Genomic DNA, 21,257 nt, shown 5'->3' with positions numbered 1-21,257 from the left:
CTGCACTGGATAGAAACTGAAATGCTCTCAAGGTTTGGAGAATGGCTTGTAGCTAAAGGTCTCCATTATAGGGTGAGGCGGAACGGTACAAAAAAAAAGTAGGCCTTACTAGAGAAATACTGAAAAAGAAAAAAAAAGAAAGAAAACAAACCGAAATATCAGCAAGCTATAAAATTAACGTCTTCCTTACAATCATACATACCACACTTGATAATTTCAGAAATACTTGAGATCCTTCACATAACCTTTACCATGGTCTACAGTGTGTGAGGAAACGTATGGGGATACATTTTTTGTGTGCCACAAAGAAGAAGTAAGTATTCATGTCCAGAAACCTGCTAGTCTCCCTCAAAATATTGATCAAATCAGGATGAAAGACCAATAAAAAGGCCTAAAAGCAACACCCATCACTCAGACATAATCTTTGAATACCATTTCTCACCGACAGGAAACAGGACTCCTTGGGGAAATGGCTGATTAGAGATCTAGCACAGGAAATACACGGAGTTCCTTACAGAAGAATTCTAGTTAGTAAATGTGAGGAAATGAGAGAATTAGAAAATCAGCACTTTGCAACCCTTAGTGAGATCACTGGTGATAGACTCATTTGATAAAAGGTCAGTGGAGAAGTTCACAACGGAGAGATCAGGTTATTACCATCTAAACCTACTCATTAATCATTAAAAGTGGATAACCAGATACTGTATACCTCCTGTTGAGAAGCAATATGAAGTCTATAACATCAATTACGAAGTATTTTTATCAAAAAAGCTGAACTTGAATCTAATCAAGTCTGTAAAGCAGACGTCCATTTGTAGAAAATATAAGGAGACAGAAAGACATATTAAATGACAAATAGATAAAAGAAACAAACACGTAAATTCAGAATATGGGGCATTTCAACAGGACACAGACCCAATTTCTGCAATAAAACAATAACGTGAAAAAAAGTTGGGGAAGGGAAGAGAGACTGCTCTATTTTAAAACAAACATCCTGAAATCTATGTAATTGTACTAACAATCGTCACCCCAATAAATTTAAAAAATAAAACAAACATAAAAACCAAATCTGACATAAGGACCTATTTATTTAGACCCTCACTTTAACCAACCAACCAACTATAAAAAATTATTTTTAGATAACTGGGAAATTTTGACAATCAATTTATTAGTTAATAACAAGGAAATACTGTTAACTTTTTTAGGTTTGATAATGGCTTACATAGGTTTATATAACGGCTTTTTAGGTTTGATAGTAGTTATATAAGAAGAATGTCCATGTTGTTTAGAGACGTATACTGAAATACAGGTCTAATAACATGAAATTTGTTTTAAAATATTTAAACGAAAGGGGAAAAAGGACATATAATGCAAATGTGGCAAAATCTTGGTGACTATTAAGTGTGAGGGATGAACACACAGAGGGTCACAGAACTGTTCTGTTTTCAGGTACATTCTGAAGTTTTTTACAATTAAAGCGGGGGGAGCTAATCAGCAGCACCACAACCTGGGATATTTATTGTACTTTCTTTCAAGGAGGACAAAGTACTTTCACAGGAACAATAACAGCATCAACCCTAGTAGCTAGCATTTAATAAACTTATTATGTGCCAGCTACTCCAAGCACTTTATATGCATTAACTCATTTCGTCTATCTTCCTTCACTTTATACCACACAATGTCAAGTCTACTTGTCCCAGTTTACTTTACCTGATATACTTGGTCTGTAGTACTGTTCTTTTTAACCCTGACTGTAACTGTTGTTCCATCTGGTAATGCTACTCTCAGTTCTACGTCAGAGACACCATTGTAGTTCTGGGGAAGAAGACACAGAGAAAGAATTTAAGACCCAGCATATCTTCGTTCTTCTTGTAGCATGCTAGTTAAACAACCACCTAAACATGAGATATAGCGAAAGTGAGCTCCAATGAAAAGGGGAAAATGACACCTTATAAGTCGATAATACATTTGCAAGTCAAAGCTGACTGTGGGGTACAGCAGAAGTTAACCTTTAAGATGATCATGGAGGAAAGAAATACGATGTTGAAGCCAACAGGTTCACATTTTAAAACAAAACTTGTGTGAAACAGTCTAGGTCAAACATAGATGAGATTTTTGGCTTGCTTTCAAACACTCTGAACTCATACATGATCAAAGAAGACAACTGAAAGCAGTTGCCACAAATACTCTCTGGTTTTTCGCGGTTGGGTAGGCCCGATTAGCTCAGGCAGTGTCCTACGCTCCTTTCTGACCCTGAAATAATCATGACACCTTTGAAAGGAAAAACGGGTGAAACTCAGGAATCTGAGCCTGGTGCCCAGTTTTCTTCTAACAAAGAGTAAATCATTCTTACCCTTCTTAATTCAAAGGAAGTCCTTCTCTTATTGCTTATAATGAACACATTCCTCTAACCTTGTAATTTTTGACCTTGTCATTTTTATTAGAGAGGAACAACTATTGAGGAACAAGTCCATCTTCATTTACCACTTTTTTAAAAAGTACGATTCATCGTCTACAACCATCTTAAGCATTACTTTGTTATAAGCCCTTGTCTGCAAGAAACTTAGAACTTAGTTGGGAAAATCAGACATAGATGTATAAAATAATCAGTGGCTAACACACTATTTACTATAGTGGCATTACATATTCTTTCCTGTATTCAATTAATATTTGTTAAGCACCTACAAAGTGCTTGACACTGCACTAAGTCACCGGGAATAAGAAGATGATCAAGATTTAGCTCTTGTTCTGGAGCTCTCATAGCATGGTGACCTGGAAATTTGCTAAGAGGGTGGATTTTCAGTGTTCTCACCACAAAAAGAGGAAAAGGAGGGAGAGGAGCAAGGAGGGAGCGAGGGAAGGAAGAAAAGAAGGGTTAATCAGATGATGGATGTGTTCATTAGTTTGACTGTGGTAACCATTTCACGATGTATACATACATCAAAATTACCAAGTTGTACACCTCAAAGATATATAATTCCTGTTTGTCAATTATACCTCATAAAGCCGAAAAAAAAAGATTTAGCTCTTACCTACAGGTAGCCACACTGTAGTAAATGAAAAATATAAAGTGGTAATCTGATTAAATGTACAAAAAAATTGGAGAATGAGACAGCGACAAGGCGAAACTTAAGTGGCGCTGACTGCAAAAGTTCTTGATGGAATGAAAAACCAATGACGTAACAGGGAAGGCTTCAAAAGAAGGTGGACCGAGCACTAGATCTTGAAGGATAAGCAGGACACATAAACAAAGGAAGCTGAAAAAAGTCATTTGGAGAATTTATGGCAATCCCCTTCATAATCGGTATCTCTGATTTATTCCCCCACAAGCAGCCAGGAGGTGAACCGTCACAGTAGGTCCTCACTTACCTCGTCGGACTCCGACAGGAACTCCTGCATGATATCACTCTCGCCAATGACTCGTATGGAGCACACTGCAGAAAACAAAGACAGAATCAGGAGTGAGGCCCCAAGGTCAAGAACATATCAAGACTGAAGTGCAGATCGTAAGTGCCAGGTGAGGCTGAGCTAGTATGCCATCCCTCACACATATGCCATCCCTCACTCACAGAGGGCACAACAAACGTTCATACAAATATGAACTAGAACAGGGGACTAATAGGATGTACAAAGATGAAGCTTTCTAAAAATATTAAACATAGTCACCCCAAAAAAGAGAAATAAAAGTTCAGTAAATCTAGCTGTAGTCTTGTGTGAACTGTTAACAAGCAAGACAATAGAGTGAGCGTAAGGTCAATTAGAAATAAACCCAACACAAAATTGAACTACAAGAGGAAAAATATCTGTCTGGCCTCGGAACAGGCCGGTGAGAAAACCCCAAGCATGCAAAGCCACTTTGGGAAAAAGGGTAGGAAATTACGCGGTAAGCTGCACACATCTTCTCACTTCACGGATTTTAGCTTCTAAACAACAACAACAAAAATGAAAGGAAGGGAAGTAGGAGGAAAGCAGGCAGGTATGTAGCTAATCATCTGACTCTAAGAAAGTTAATTTCCTGGCATTCTCACGAGGATAGTACATTACACTGATGACTTTACTTCATTTTATCAAAAAAAAAAGTCTGCCCTTTCTCATTTCCCAAGGGCTGTGTTTGGAGGCCATTCCATCTTAGAAAAAAGCTAAAAACAGATGAGGAAGTTTCACTACTTCTTCGGGGGAAATGATTTTTCTTCAGGGATAAGGTTCTCTACCAAAGTTTAAAAAAAAATTCAACTAGGTCAATTAGTTCTTATACAAGGGCACAAGGACACAGAATTACTAAATACCACGCAAGACTGTTATTCCATTAAATTAGTATTTTAAAGGAACACCTATTGCATGGCAAGCAAATCACGTTAACTCCATAATGTAGCAAAGTGAGGTCTCTTTTCTGACCACAGAATGAACTATCTTATTCAGATCTAACTTCCTAGGTAGACAAATGCTGTGGCACCCACACCCACGGATTCCTACTGTGTTGTCTGGAAGTCCTGAGGTCACAAGTCAGTTTCAGTGCTTCTACCTATAACCTGTTCAGAATAAGTTTGCCTACAACTCACCAAACCTATCCATGGACAAAAGGAATAAGTAGTTTTCAAGTTGGCTATGCCAGGGAACCGAGAATCATTTTAATAAAAATGTCTTAAATACTGCCCACTGAGTTCCCAAATCACTTCGGCATGGTGATGAGTCAGTCTGTACGTGTTTACTGGCAAATAATATAACCCTACAAATAATGCATCAAAAACTAACCATGGATTTTTCTGTTGTAGTTATGTGTCCAGTAAGTAACAAAATAGGCTACTGATCTCTGCACTGGATATTTCGGTCTTGGCTTACAAGCTCAGATCGTTCAACACCTCCAGTCAAAACCTGACTTACTTTCACTGTTGAGTTTCAGGAGACTTGGCGCTGCAGTTCAGGCGTGGCAGCATATCCTAGAGCCCAGGTCTACTCAAAACGGTAGAGTTTACGGGCACGCTTACCTTTTTCTAAATACTCTTCCAAGCCCCGACGCCGGGCATCTAACTGCTGCTCTGATAAAGAGAACGGCCACTTCCCCGGGAGTCGGGGAAAGGTGAAGTTGGCAAACTCTCGCTTCAGGTTCTGGTGGAGGATGGCAAACTCCCGGTACCGCTTAGAACACAGCTGCCTCCCTGCCATGTAAACATTGTATACCTGGGGAGCAGGAAGGAGAAAACAAAGCCCATTTACTAAAAATGAAATCACAGACGCATCAAAGCTCAGGCTCAGGTTGATACTGGCTAGGTATATTCTGTACCCACCGAGCAGAGGGCATGTTCAAGGTCACTGTAAAATAAGACCTCCTTTTAATAAGCATGTCAGAAATTCCACGTACCGAAGAGGGCTACCCCCTTATTTTTGCTATTAAAATTACCTCTAACACACTGTTTTAAATGTCTTCAGAGGCAATTATCAGCTTTTATAGGTGGCTTTTATTTTCAGAAAGTTAAAAGTCATGTAAAGCCAATGTGGTAAATATAGTGAATGAACAAGCATGCAAATTTGGAGAGAGATGTAAAAAGCTAGGGCTGATTATAAAGCAATGTGACGAATATTTGTGTGTGGCCCAAACTTCCAAAGAAAAGGTCTAAAAATGATGTAAGCAATTGTGGCATTTTTGTTATCAAAAACTCCTTTCCTGAAATCAGATATCCCGAGTTTTGTTCTTCTCCCTTCTGTCATTAAAATGGAGTTAACAAAAAGTTGAAGAATAAATGTACTCTAAGGACCTCCTCCTAATAATAAAGACTAATAATTCTCGTGTAGAAACAGGCAGAAATTTTTGTTCACAGAGGTGTACCAAGCTTTCTAGCCCAGGACCTGGCACATAGTAGGCACTCAGCAAATATATGATGACAAAATGAATGCACGCGGCTCTTGAGTATGTGCCCTTATAAAGTGGCAGAACGTGAAAGTGAAAAACATCACATAATCCAAGTTACTTTGTATTCTCAGAACATATTAAAAAATGCAGAGAAGGGAATTTTAGTTCCAAATCATATTTACTGGCTTAGCAAAAATCATTCAGAATTTTATATGTGTACAAAATAGGTCACCTACTCGTGTAACCAAGAGTCAATCACCGAGAACGTATAGGCCAGAGCCTTTCCTTCAAGCTCAAGAAGAACTTTCCCCACGCTTGTGTGGCTTAGGAAGTATGAATTAAATGCAAAAATAAACTAATTACTCATTCCAAACGCCTCTCCCACAACTCTCCTGTGATCCCTCCCCCATTAAAAGCAAAGCCTCTAATCCCTCTCAAACAGCCTCCAGGGCCGTGCACGTAAGACCCTGGTCAATGCGTTTTCTCCCTGTGATTGCGACTCGAGTATGTATCTGATTGTAATGAATCACACACAGGACCGAGTATTCCCGGCACTGCTTTCGGAAGTACGAAAACATGAAAAGAGCACCGGTCTTCGCCCCCGACAGGACCACATGTTCCCTCGAGGGCAGGCAGTTTCAAGACGTCTTATCCAGTCAATCTGGTCCTGTCTACTTACTTCTCAAACTAAACTTTGCAAATTTCTCAGTAACATCACCATGGCTGAGCTTAAAAAGCAAGTGCCCAAGCTATTGGGGTTATAAACCAGCCTGAGTTCCTCACACAAGGAAGGAGGTAGGGAGGTAAAACCAGCTGGCAGCATCCATGGCTGGTTCAAAGATACCCCCAACGTCTTTTTCCAAGGCAGAGGACAGTGGGTCTTTCAGAATGCACAGGAAAACTATGACTGCGTTTCCTCCATGGTGACCACTTGAGTGGTCTGAAGTCCAGTAAAACATTTCGTAAGACAGAAAGAAGCCTCCTTAAGAGGCCTTTGTGGCAATTGCAAAAAGAAACCCTAAAAATTGACTTCCAGTTTCTTCATCAGGTGAGAACAGTAACATCAAATAGGCTCTCCCGCTCGCTCCCCCATTTAAATGTGAAGTCAAAGGGAACAGAACTATAAAGAGGACGCCTGACAGTTCAGTAATACTTTAATAAAAGTAGAAATGGCCTCCACAAGACCCAAACTGTTTTAAAATTAACTGTACTTAGCAAATGAGAAATATACAAAAAGAGATCACAACAGAGACTGCTTTGTTCTTGTCCTTAAAATTAACCAAAATCTATTAGTATTCATTTCCTTAGTTTGGACACGCTCATTTGCAAAAAAAAAAAAGGCTGCTTTACTTAAGTCCCAGCTGAGGTCCTCTGCATAAAAATCATGAGTATACATGGTCCATGAGAAACAACAGTCTCATTACAGAGGAGAACATCCATCAGAAAATATATTCTCTGGACTTGAAGGGGAACGTAATCAAACAGGAACTAAAGACGTGCCCAGGCAAGCTGTGCTTCTGGGATCTTCTCATTTTGATTTAAATCCTCACATTGGTCGGCTCATTCATGGCATCAGGTGAAGGCAGCCTAGCTTTCTATGAAAGTACATTGAATTTAACGATCACTGGTCATTCTCTTTTCCAACTGGCCGTATCCTAAGACTTCAAGTTGGGACGCTCAGGCTGCAAAGCCAGCTGCCTGAGGGGACAAGTGCCAGCCCCCCTGACATCCGCTTTGCTGAGTTGCACCCCAGGAAGAGAAACGGGATTAATTCTGGGTGGGCAAAGAGGAAAACTTATCTGATCAGTGATCTAATTTCGTCTCTGTATTCTGCACGTCAAAGTTCCAAAATTCAGCTTTGAAATAATTTCTAAATTCCTCATTACGTAAATGTTGACAACACATGCCATGCCTTGCCATGCCATGCCATGCCATGCCATTCCTCTTTACCCTCATGACTCAGTTCTGTGAGATGAATGCCAGAAGATGCTAACTGATACATTCTGGCAATGAGCACAAACCACTGCAGGGAAAACAATTCTAGTAACATCTGGGCCATAGTGAGTAGCAGAAACCGAAATCCCAGATGTCAGAGATCTTTGTTTTGTTGGTTCTTTAACCGCCACCTACAGATTTCTTAAGGCTTTTAAATGACAGTGTCTCATTCTATGTCGCATCTGACTACTTGAATGTTCTCATTTCCTCAACCCTCTAGGAAGGACAGGAACTGTGCTACTGAACACACAGAAGAGAATCTCCTTATACAATCAAAAGTGATTAGACAAAAAGTAGAATGACGGCATTTCAGCCACGGCAATATCACCCGAGCTCAGCTTCCAAATGATCAGTAGACACTGAACTGGTTCATGCTATTGATCTAGACGAATCTTCATTGCATATTACAACCAACAATGCCACCCTACCATTTCATCTGGGTTTTAGCTGAAAATTCATCTTGGAAAAAACACATTATTTGCTATTCACAGGCTACCTATAACAGCAAAAGGAGATGTCACACTCAGCTGATTTCTGGATGAAATCTCTGAGATCCTTAACTAAGGGAATCTTCCCAAACGCTGAAGTATTTAGGCTCCTTCTTGGAAAGAAAAAAGCATTAAAGGCAACAACATGCTCTTAAGTAACTTAGGCTTATCGTGTGTAAATGCGTGTTTTCCCTAACGTGACTCATAAATGGTCTCTTACTTTTCTTTTTCTTTATTTGGACCTTCGGTATACAGAACTGGATTAATCATAATTCTTGGTTCATAATACAGTCTAATTCTGATGAGCTCTTTGTTTGACTATTTGATTAGTTATTTTTAATCCTGTAAAAAGTAAACTAAAAGCTAAGGCCTTGACAGTAACTTATTTCTAACCATATAGAAATAATCCCATCCCCGCTTCCCTGATCCCCGAAATTATCATACTCAACTATATTCATCATTCCCTTGGTTTTCCTTTTAAAATTTTTCTGTATTTATGTGTAATCCTTAATTTTTTATTTTAATTTTTAAAGGGTACTTTAGTTTTATAAAAAGGTTATCATGTAGAATGAGACCTTTTGGGACTTGTTTTTTCACTCAGTCTCACCACAATATTACATACCTTTATGGTTTATCGTTGTATATAACACTTTGTTTGGTTTTCTAAAAATCTGTTCTGCCACTGATGGGCATTTGGGTTGTTTCTGGGTTTAGCTATTGTGAACAACGCGGCTACAAACATTTGCATACAAGCCCCGTTGCACACGTGTAAGAGATTCTCCTGGGGTTCCATCAATTTACACTTTCAGTAATATTACAGAGCCTCTTAATTTATGCCAATGAAATGGATGTGAAAAGACTTCTCACTGTGGTCCTAATTTATATTTCCTTAGTTACTAATGCTTTTGATCATCTCTTCATATATCCATTGGCCTTGTGAGTGTTCTCTTCCGTAAAATACCTATTCATATGTTTTGTCCACTGTTCTATTGAGTTTTTGTGCTTTTCTCATTGATTTGTAGTTCTTTATATGTTCTTGACATAATCATTTCACATGTGTGTATTGTGAATATCTCATGCAAGTGTATAATCTGTTCTCACTTTAAAGTATCTTAATTTTTTGAAAGTTCTCAATTTAAAGAGTCCAATTTATCAATATTTTTACGCCCAATGCTTTCTGTGTCTGAAGAAACGTTTTTGCTATCCCCAGAATCTAAAAGCTACTCACCTATACTATCTACTAAGAGCTTTTAATTTTTTGTCAATTAAGTCCTTCATCCATCTGGAATTATTTTTTCTATATAGTATGAAGTAGAGTTCCACTGGTATTTCTTTTAAAGCCAAGAATATTTAAAATCAAGTTTTAATTGAATTGTCCATAAATAACAATACTCTTACAGGGCAATCTGGAAACTTCTGGGTGGCAATTAACCTCCCCTGTAACAACTAGAAAACTGGACATGATATGGGAAGCAATTATTTTCAGACACTGGACAACAGGCAGCTAAGAACTGTGATCCCTGAGAAAAGAGAAACAAATAAGACGAGCCCTACCATAACCTGGGCTTTCTGCCTAGAGCTGCAACTCCTGAACTGCAATTCAGACAGGGGCTCCAAAACAGAGTTCAGCAACTTCAGTGAGTTGAAGAGACAGAGACTGGAGTCCAGAGAGGCCAAAGCAGCTAGAATTTGCAGGACAGAGTACACAAGAGGAGGGAGCTAGAGAGAGACGGAGCTCCAGAAATTTGCATAGGATCTCCTTGAACTTTGGCTGAATAACAACTTGAGGAAAGAACTACCACCAGGGTGAGCTACAAAATGAACAAATCCTGGAGTTCAAAAAGGATTTGCAATCAACTGACTTCCCTCTAGCCAGACTAGAGAGACCGCCCTTGAATCTACATGACATTCAGAAAAGAACTCAAAAGAGCCATGCTTTAGGAGTGGGGCTAAATTAGTTCCAGAGTAAAAGTTACTTTAAAGCCGCCCTAAAAGAGCTTAAAATCAAACTCAACAGCATCAAAGTAATCTGTTAGTAACTAAGCTGCATGCCAGCAAAAAACTCCAACACTCTTTAAAGGAATAAAACAAAATCTAACACCCAATACAATAAATTCACAAATCTGCAATATCCAATCAAAAATTACCGGACAAAAAAGAAGTATGGAAATTTGACCTGCAACCAGGAGAAAACTCAGTCAGAAGAAACAGACTCAGAAATGACAGACACAAAACAATCAGTAGACGGAGACATGAAGCATGACCATAAGCTGCTACTGCTTAGCATTCAGGAAGCTGCAGGAACAGCAATCCCACCCCAGACGTAAGAGAGCTCCTGGTCACTTGCCAGTTTCTCCATGGGCCTCTTGTGCTCACAAGAAAGACTAGGGGCAGGGCAGGAGACCAGAGAGAGTCTCCCTTGGTAGCCTCGGCATGAAGAAGGTGACTGGCAGTTGACAGGGGACAAATACACCACCCACTTTCCCCAGACCCTTCTCTTCGACTAAGCAAAAGCCTTAAGCCCTTGGGGATGGGCAGCAAACTCTCTCATTCAGAGAGCACAGGCAAAGATCCATGACTTCCAAGGAAAGAGTAAAAGCAAAACCTTCCATTCCTGGAAAACATCTTAGACCCAGGTTTTTATCTTGGTACTATAGCAGAGGTCTGCTAGAGCTGGGGGTGGGACAAGAAACTTTTCCAAGACTAACCACAGATAGATCGCTGACTGGCAGTGACAAGGAAGCAGGAAGGGCAGAAAAACTAAGAAAACCTCACCTCCAAGACACAGGCACACAGATCCTGCCTAAGATTGAGGCTGAATCAGACAACATAGAATGCATCTACCTTTACCACGAATCTAGCCCAAGTAAAAAGCAAGAGCAGTGGGGAAGGGGCCAGAGTGTGGATAGAGAACCTGTCGGGGGTACAAGCATGCAGGGGTGGCTAAAAGCTGAGAGGGAGGGGAGAGTAGAACACCGAGAAAAACCCTTTGACCACAGCCTCTACTCTAAGCACAAGGCAGCCTACTGCTAGAGTGACTTGAAGCCTATGGCACAATAATGATATGACAGCCACAACACAGCCCAAATTGAGCTTAACTGACTCAATCCCCTAACAGAAGAGGGGCTTACACATTTTCAAGTTCAAACATTATTTACGTCAGTCTCTAATGCTCTACACATGATGCCTGGCATTCAATCAAATATCACAGGACAGAAAAACAAGGCCTCTCCCCCACCAAAAGAACAAAACCCACTTATGTCAAGAGATAAGGCAGTCTGAGAGATATCCAGATGTTGAAACTATCAGACAGGGACTTTAAAATAACTATGATTAATATGTTAAAAGATCTCATTGAAAAGGTAGACAACATGTATGAACAGATAGGGAATTTCAGGAGATAGAAAACATCAAATGGAAATAACAGAAATAAAAAACATGGTACCAGAGATGAAGAATTTCTTTGACAGGCTCATCAGTAGACTGGACACAACTGAGAAAAAAATCAGTGAAGTTGAAAACAGAGTAATAAAATTAATTTAAACTAAAACAGAAAGAGAGAGGAAAAAATAAGAATACAGTATCCAAAAGTTGCAGGACAATATCAAACAGTCTAACATACATGTAACTGGAATCTCAAAAGGACAAGAGATAAAGAATGAGGCTGAATAAATATTTGATGACATACTGGTTAAGAATTTTTGAAAAATAATAAAAGATATCTAACCACAGATATAAACTTTAGAAAACCCCAAGGGGAATAAATACCAAGAAACACCCACTTAGACACATAAAAATCAAACTTTTGAAAACTAACTACAAAGGGAAAACTTTGAAGGTAGCCAGGGGGAGTTAAAACGTTACATATAGAGGAACAAAAACTAAAATGAACAGGCTTCTCCTCAGAAACTTTGCAAGCCAGAAGACTGGGGTGACATTTTAAAGTACTGAAAGAAAAAACTATCAACCCAGAATTTTATACCCTGTAAAGATATTTTTCAAACATAAGGATGAAATAAAGACTTTTTCAGACCAACAAAAGCTAAGAAAATTCATTGCCAGCAGATCTGTACTATTATAATATTAATGGAACTTCTTTAGGCAGAAGGAATATGGTACCATGTGGAGACTGGATTTACATAAAGGAATGAAGCACACCAGAAGTGGTAAATATGTGGTTAAATACAAAGGAAACCTTTTCTTATTTTTAATGTCTTCAACTGTCTAAAGCAACGATAACAACTAAGTATCACGGCATTTGTAACACATATAGAAGTAAAATGTGAGACAGCAGCACAAAGGATGGGGAGAGGAAATGAAATACATGGTAAAATTCTTATACTATAAAGTAACATTGTACTATTTAAAGGTTATACTTAAAAGTTAAAGATGTATATTATAAACCCAGAACAGCTACTAAGAAAATAAAACAAGTTACATCTAATAATACAATAGTAGAGATAAAATGGATTAAAAAATATTTTATTGATCAAAAAGAAGGCAGGAAAGGAGAAAAAAATATAAAACAGATGAGACATAGATAACAAAGAATACGATGGTAGATTTAAACCTAACTGTATCAATATTTACACTAAGTGTAAGGACACATTTAATATGCACACTACAAATAAAAGACTGAGATTGCCAGACTGGATACAAACCAAGACATAAATATATGCTATTTATAAAAAACCCACTTTAAGTGTAACTATATAGATAGGTTACAAGTAAAGGATGGAAAAGATATCCAATGAAAACAATAAGAGAAAGCTGACGTGGCTATTAGTGGCTCCATGTTAATATCAGAGAAAGACCTCAGAACAAAGACAAGGGATAAAGAGAGATATTTCATAATGTTAAAGGTGTCAATTCATCAAGAACACATAATCGCTTTATTATACATAAAGAAAAAACTGATAGAACTGAAGATTTTATACATTTTAATGTATAAGCTCCCTATAGACCAACCTTCCCAGTGATAACAACTACAAATTCTGGACATAATACAAAACCCAATTACCTGAGGATTCTGAACAGTACACTACAAGCAAGCAGACTGTAGAGGGGATTCAAAATGTGGAGCAGCCCATAGGAGAGGCAGTCTCCTGCTTTTAGGGGGCTTTGCCCTGACAGTGGGCATCAGTCGCAAAGTAGCCTAACTTTGTGCTACTGCAACTAAGAATCCGATAGAAACCCTGGCAATCTTTCTGGCTGGAGGAAAAGAGAAAGGATTCTGGGCAACCATGGCTGCCACCGGAATGAGTGGAGAATTCCAGAGGAAAGACAAGCAGAGAAGAGGATCCCTTAATTCTGTCAATGAACTAACACCACACATATCTCCGCTGACCCGTCCCTGAATGATATGTACGCAGGACAGACTCAAAGTAGCACAGCAAAGGCTGAAAGAACTGCACAGAGACTTCAGGTACAACCCACAGAAGGTGGCACAGCTCACAGTTAATTGCCAGGTAAAACAAAAACATCAACAGTCCTCAGGAATATCACAGAACCCAGAGTCTACGCCATGTAACATTCATAATATCCAGGACACGATTCAAAATTACTCATCATAAAAACAAAACAAAACAAAATTACTCATTATGTGAAGAACCAGGAGGATGTGACCCATTTTCAAGGGAAAAGACTCCAACCAGAGGCCAAACTCAAAAAGATGTAAATATTGAAATGTTCAGACATATAATCAATGGAACAGAATAGAGTACAAAAATAAAACCACACATATACGTTCATGATTTTCAACAATAATGCCAAGGTATTTCAATGGGGAAAGGACATTTTTTTCAAAATAGGTTACTGAAACAACTGAATATCCACATGGGAAAAAACAAAAAAAACAAAAAAACCCCCACAGTATACAGAAATCAATTCAATGGATCACAGACCTAAACGTCAGATGAAAACGATGGCGCAGCCACTTTGGAAAACAGTGAACATTCCTCAAAAGGTTAAACACAAGAATTACCACATGACCCAGCAATTCCACTCCTAAATATATATCTAAGAGGAATGAAAACATATCCACACAAAAACATGCAGACATGCTCGTGACAGCATTATTCATAATAGCCAAAAAGTAGACACCCAAATGTCCATCAATTGAAGGGGAGAAAAATTAAATGTGGCCTATCCTACAGTGGAAGCTTATTTGGCTGACACATTCTACAACATGGATTAACCTTGAAAACACGTGATTTCACTTCTATGAAATGCCCAGAATAGGCAAATCTATTGAGACAGGAAATAGTGAAGGCTGGAGCGCAATGGACAGTTTGGAGGATGATGGCAAAATAGTACGGGATTTCTTTCCGAGGTGATGAAAATGTTTTAAGATTGACTGTGGTGATGGTTGCACCACTCTGAACATACTAAGAACCACTGAACTGTACGATTTAAGTCGGTGAATTTATGGTACGTGAACCATATCTCAATAAAGTTATTACAAAAACAGAGAGCTAGGCCTATAAAACTTTCACAATAAAACATAAAAGAGGGCCGGCCCGGTGGCTCAGGCGGTTAGAGCTCCATGCTCCTAACTCTGAAGGCTGCCGGTTCGATTCCCACATGGGCCAGTGGGCTCTCAACCACAAGGTTGCCGGTTCGATTCCTAGACTCCCGCAAAGGATGGTGGGCAGTGCCCCCTGCAACTAAGATTGAACACGGCACCTTGAGCTGAGCTGCCGCTGAGCTCCCAGATGGCTCAGTTGGTTGGAGCGCTGGCTCTCAACCACAAAGTTGCCGGTTTGACTCTCACAAGGGATGGTGGGCTGTGCCCCCTGCAACTAGCAACAGCAAGTGGACCTGGAGCTGAGCTGCGCCCTCCACAACTAAGACTGAAAGGCCAACAACTTGACTTGGAAAAAAGTCCTGGAAGTACACACTGTTTCCCAATAAAGTCCTGTTCCCCTTCCCCAATAAAAAAAATAAATAAATAAAATTAAAAAAAAAAAACCATAAAAGATTTGTGCCCTTGGGTTAGGCAGATTTCTTAGAATACAAAAAGCGTTATCCATAAATGAAAAAAAAAAACTGACAAACTGGACTTCATCAAAATTTAAAACTTCAGTTCTTTGAAAGACACTGTTAAAAATAAAATAAAAAGACAAGCCACAGACTGGGAGAAATATTTTACAAAACATCTGTCTGATAAAGGACTTAAAACCAGAATACATAAAGAACTCTTTCAACAAAATAATAATAAGAATAAGACAATGCCATTTTTGAAATGGACGAGAGTCGAACAGATACTTCATCAATGAAGATGTGAGAAGGGCCCATTAGCACATGAAAATAAACTCATCATCACGAGTCACTGGGCAAACGCCAATGAAAACCAGTGAGACACCACTATACCCACTTAAATGGCTAGAATTTAAACAACTGAAAACACCAAGTGTTCAAGAGGTTCCAGGGCAACTGGAATTCTCCCCTGCAGGTGAGAACGCAGAAAAGGTACGGCCTCTTTGGAAAACACTTTGACAACGTCTTACAAGGTTAAACTTACACTTACCATGTGACCCTGCAATTCCACTTCTAGTTACGTATGTACTCAAGAGAAATGATAACACAAGTCTACAGAAAGCCCCGTGCATTCATGTTATTTCACGGAAGCGACCCAAACGTGCACCAAGAAAATGGAAGGATAAATAAATTGTAGTAGATCCATCGCATGGAATATTACCAGCAATTAAAGAGGAACAAACTATTGCTATATGCAACAACATGTATCAGTCTTAAAAAGACTACACTGAGTGAACAAAGCCAAACACAAAAGACTACATATAGTATGATTCCAGGGACTTGACATTCTAGAAAAGGCAAAAACACAGCGACAGAAAGTCCTCAGTGGCTGACATGGGTGGTGGTAGGTGGAGGGGATAGGCTGCAAAGGGGCACGAGGAGACTTTTCCGGGTGGTGAAAATGGCCTATATCTGGACTGTGGTGGGGGTGATTGTAAACCTATGTCTATTTATCAAAATTCATGAAACTGGACATTAAACATGGGTGGATGTTAATGGAAGTAAATTCTGCTCAGTAAAGTGGATTTTTTTTTAAAAAAGGACAATGAGTAGTTTTATTCCTCTTCTGAAGTCGACAGAGCTTCCCAAGGTCTTAGGCAATTCCCAAAAGGTCTCAACGTCCAATCTGCTCCATTTTAGGGCCTGACCTTGATTTCCAGATCTTACAGGCTTTATGATTCAAAGTATAGCACCTCGGAAACACAAAACTCTGTTTTGCGTGCTCGGTTCTGAGAAGACGCAGACCACCTGACATGAAACCCATGTGCTGTCATCTCCAGCCAACTCACACATGCAGTCAAACATGATCTGAGCCTTTTGGAACTGTTCTAACTGCCTTGCTTGCTTTTCTCATCTTCTCACACAAAGAATTTACTGGAAATGTCTAGTGGCTCATTCCTATACAGGGGACAGATCTCAGTTTCAGAGACTGCAACTTTAGCCAGCAGGTCAGCTTTACACACGTGTAGTCTGTTTGCCAATATCTAACGGAACCCACTGCATTTTTTAACAAAGAATAATGAATTTCTCATTATGTCAACATTCTCCAAATAATCAAAGGCAAATAAAGCATATTGAAACCAAGAGGAAAATTAAGCAGATTGGGCTACCAGCGGCAATCAGGTGCTGAAGAAGAAACAAAGGCACTCAGGAAAGGCAGGGGCTGGCACACATCACCCAAAATTCAAGATGGGCTTTCCTGCACATCTGCAACAGCAACAGAACGGAAACGTATAAAACAGCTCACGTGAATTGCATTCAGAATATAAGTAGGACCTTGGGAGAAACGAGAGTTAATCATTCACACAGCCATCTGCAGAGAAAACGGAAAAGAACAGAGGTGGAGAGGAGTACGGGGCACTCGTAAGCTCTGACATGGACAAACTGTGTGGCCCCCATGTTTTGGAAGATGCCACCTTTTAAGGTTACACTTGCGCTATTGTTCTATGGAGTCAACAGTGAGACTGCCATTAGCAACAAGCTATGACAACCAACACAAGAACAAACAAACACAACTAAACCAGGCAAACAAAACAAATGCACACACGTTCACAACAGGCCAGAAGGCAAACTTAAAACTGTCTGGAATAAAACGGAATCATACGTAAGCAGAAACAGGACTCTTCATTACCGTCGTTCGCCCTGCAATAAATCAGGTTCAGGGTCTCTTACGTACGTGCGAACCCACTTTCCCGGTTGGCAAACTGACCTAGGCGGCAGTCAGTTCCTCTAGCGCTCTAGGGGGCATCGGCACCGTTAAGATCGGGGGAAACAAAAGCGAGCTGTGTGCGGATGGAGTTGGGCTGACACTCACCACAAACTTCTCACCATTCTGCTCCACATGTTTGTATGTGGGGACCGATATGGGCACTGCTTGCTTTTCTGTGTAATCATAAAATGATTGTCCCAACGAGTCGTCACTGGGATCTAGGTTGTCTGCCTCATGAGGAGGCACAGATAACACTGTCAAGATCAATTCCTTGTCGCCTGCTCGGATCAGGTCCACCACCTGCTTGTGTGTCGCCCCCTCAACATTCACGCCGTTCCTAAGGGGAAAAAGGGAAAAAGACAATCCCATGAACCAGAAGGGTCCAAACACCTTGTAGCTCCACCCTCCTGCCCCCACTCCAGTGTCACGCAGAATGAACCATAAAATCAAAGGAGGGGTTTGGTTCCAGACAAGCTGTTTAGATTTCTACAGATCAGTGTCAAAAAGTGTTTGCAAATTTATGGCGGGGTGGGGAATGGAAACAGGTGAGACGACCTAGCCTTCCTCTACGCTAGAATCCCACACACAGCTTCAGAAAAACACACGGGAAGGAGGTGAACGAAGCTGAGAGGGAAACAAAGCTTTTAAAGCTGAAGAGTCCAATCTCCTCATCCTAACAAGCACGTAGAAAATACAGGTCAAGTGCCCTTTAATAATCCTGCCGTCTGAACTGTCCTTTTTAAACCTCCTGGAAATTCTGCTAAAAGGAAATTTGTCGCAAAATACATCCCCTTAATTTGTAAAGACTCAAAAAGTACAACTTCATTCTTTGACATTTATATCTGATTTCTCCCCATATCTTCAAATTAGTCAACTTAATTTTCCTTTATACCAAGTTTTGTCACCCTGGGAATTAAGTGGTACATATCTTCATACACACCAGCTTCTTCTATCACTCCGTTTTTTCAAAGGCAACGAGATCACCTCTCTAAAACTTCAGTACCTGACCCAACTTCCTCTGGGCTCCCAATCATTTCTACTCATCTCAGAATTCTACCTACTTCTTTCCTGCTCTGTGCTCCCTCACTTAAAGCTCTGTGGATTCTGTTCACACTAAAAAAATGTACATCTAAGGCTAGATAGTAAACCAACCTACTCATTCTCCTTCCTGTTTCACTGCGTATAAAAAGGCTGAAACTAGGAAAAGTACAAGGTTTGGAAGAACACTAATTTTGTCAGGAAAGATGCTGAGTCTCATAAAACTCACTCAGCCAACCGAACCACCTTCCCAGAATGCTGACCCAGCTTGCTACCTCAGCAAATCCACCAGGCAGCGAGCTGACCCGGGGGTTCCCACCGGGGCTAGCCCAAGCGGGGTCAGAAATACACACCTGGCCTTCAGTCGATTTGATAAAATCTTAACTACCTTTTAGAGTTCAACTCTTCTTCAGGCCTGTTCCAAACCATTAGGGTTTTTCCTTCCTGAAAATGATGCTAAGTTTAGTCACGAACCTTCCACAGACTTTTCAGTCACTGGAATTGTCTGTCAGAGTCTGGTATCTCAAACATCCATTTATATAAACAGAACAGGCAAGAGATCACCCCGCTCGCCTCTCCTTGTTTTGAGTTTAATAATCTAGCTAGTAAATCCAGCACTCTTGACATGTCACAACCTAAAGTCTAACTTACTTACACACACACACACACACACACACACACACACCAGTAATTTCACAATTGGCTAGCTGTAAAAGGAAATAAAGAGCCCATTCCACCGATGGAAATTTGGGCTTTTAAAACTCCGATCAGGTCAAATTAGTGACCAGGAAAAGATGGTCAACTCTTTGATCCCAGAGCAGGATGATAAGAAGAAAATGGGCTTTGGAGCTAGCCCTACATGGGTTCAAACCTGCCTTTTAGTACCAGAATTGGTCTTGCTCGAGTTATTTCACCTGTTTTACTAATGCTGTCCACAGCTGTAAAATGGGGACAATAATAAACCCCTAGCGGGTTTTTGTGAGGATTAACAAAACATAACTTGCCGGGAGGACTGCCTGAGCACTCGCATTTAAAAGTATCCAAAAGGAAAGAGTGCTATGTACTTGTTGATTATGAAGAGATTTTGAGTAAAGAAGAAATGGAAACCTAATGCTGGAGACTGGCAAAGGATTTCATCTAAAGCTTTGGCCTTAATTAGTAGTTCTGAGAAAATGTTTTGCTGGTAGAAGAAATAAAATCAAAAAAGCAAGTTAGAAATCAACATGGAGGATTTCCTCTATCCTTAGGATCTCAATTAACTCACGAATATCCTTCTTAATTTTGTTTGTTTTAAACAAAATGGGAACCACTAACACTTTGAGACGAAACAAAATATCTTGGATACTAAAACAAGATTTTCATATTAGTACAATTTTATGAGGTGCATATTTGTGAAAACCATTTAAGAACTCATGCTCAAATCTTACTTTTCAGTTGCCTGATTTTTTTCCCTTAAAGGATTTCTAATCTGGGGTGCTCTGTCAATAGACCTGGGGGCCAGTGAACACCTACAAAATTTGTATGTAAAATTGTATTTGTGCGAATGTATATATATTGTTTCCTGGAGAGAGGGTCCAGAGCTTTCATCAGCTTCAGAAAGGAATATGTAATCTCTAGAAAGGCTCAGAACTATTGCTTTCAAGACACCTGCACCCATTTAGTTTTCAGGTTAGAAAGCACTGCTCCCTGGGTCACTCACAGAAACAGGCCCTGAAGACCATCAGAGAAACCAAAGAGAGGCTTCCTGCAAGGGCCCCGGGGCAATAAGGGAGCTCGCTTAGGTTTCACTTCTTTATTAGTAAGAAGCTTCAACTTGGCTATCATCCCAAAAACATCTTTCAAAAAAAAAAAAAAAAGGGCAGGAAAGAACTACCACTGCCACATCCTAAACCCACTTGCTCGTATTTATTTGGTTCGGCTACAGAAGGAATGCTATACATTCCACAATTTAATACAAAGCTGAAAATTTCTTCATTCTTCAGAGAATGAAATGAGGTCAGTAAAAACCCCAGGATATCTGATTTCAAAAAGGGCCCTCCCTCCTCAAGAATTAAGAGGCCTTGACAGTCATAAAAATATTTATATGATAAGCTCCTTTCCCCAAGAATGCTACTATACCCAGGCCCAAATTAGATGTGGCCCAATGTGCACAATTCTGAAAACATAAATGAACGCAAACTATGAATTCTGCAATCAAGGGAATTTTCAGCAGTACCGACTTCTGGTTCAAAGCATGGTTTTGGAGTCAGACCGACCTGAGTTTGAATACCAAGGGCGCCATTTAACAGGTAAAACATGAGGTATATTACTCAATCTCATTAACCCTCGATTTCCAAATCCATAAAATAAGGCCAATAATATCAATAGCAACACAGCTGTTGTGAGAACTAAAATGGGATAAAGCTCTAGAACATGGGAGCCACTCAATAAATGGTAGCTATTCGTGTGACAGGATTTGTATCAGTTGTGCAAGCCAGTCAGGGGTATCTTGGCCTCCTAACCTCTTCCGCCACCAATGTCCCTTCTCTTTCTTCTGCCTGCAACATAATCTAGTTGGAATTCATTTGAAAATAAAGCACTGAGCTCTCAACCAACGAGAATGGGGACCACAAGACAGTCACCGGCATAAGACCAGGGGTCA

At 39.9% G+C, this 21,257-nt stretch overlaps 1 protein-coding gene across 1 annotated transcript in view; it reads right to left on the bottom strand.

Annotated features, from left to right (window-relative positions):
- The window catches only part of SNX27 (sorting nexin 27), a 60,090-nt gene that overhangs the window by 19,259 nt on the left and 19,574 nt on the right, over positions 1 to 21,257 (bottom strand). Inside the window, exons 2-5 of the mRNA XM_033092793.1 lie at positions 17,684 to 17,915; positions 4,986 to 5,178; positions 3,370 to 3,434; positions 1,711 to 1,815 (exon numbers count right to left, since the gene is read on the bottom strand). Of these exons, the coding sequence (XP_032948684.1) occupies positions 1,711 to 1,815; positions 3,370 to 3,434; positions 4,986 to 5,178; positions 17,684 to 17,915 (595 nt within the window). The remainder of the gene's footprint in view (positions 1 to 1,710; positions 1,816 to 3,369; positions 3,435 to 4,985; positions 5,179 to 17,683; positions 17,916 to 21,257) is intronic.

This window comes from Rhinolophus ferrumequinum, chromosome 22 (genome assembly GCF_004115265.2).
Source record: "Rhinolophus ferrumequinum isolate MPI-CBG mRhiFer1 chromosome 22, mRhiFer1_v1.p, whole genome shotgun sequence".
Taxonomy (NCBI): domain Eukaryota; kingdom Metazoa; phylum Chordata; class Mammalia; order Chiroptera; family Rhinolophidae; genus Rhinolophus; species Rhinolophus ferrumequinum.
The sequence above is the reverse complement of the archived record's forward strand: the minus strand, read 5'-3'. Positions and strand labels throughout refer to the sequence as shown.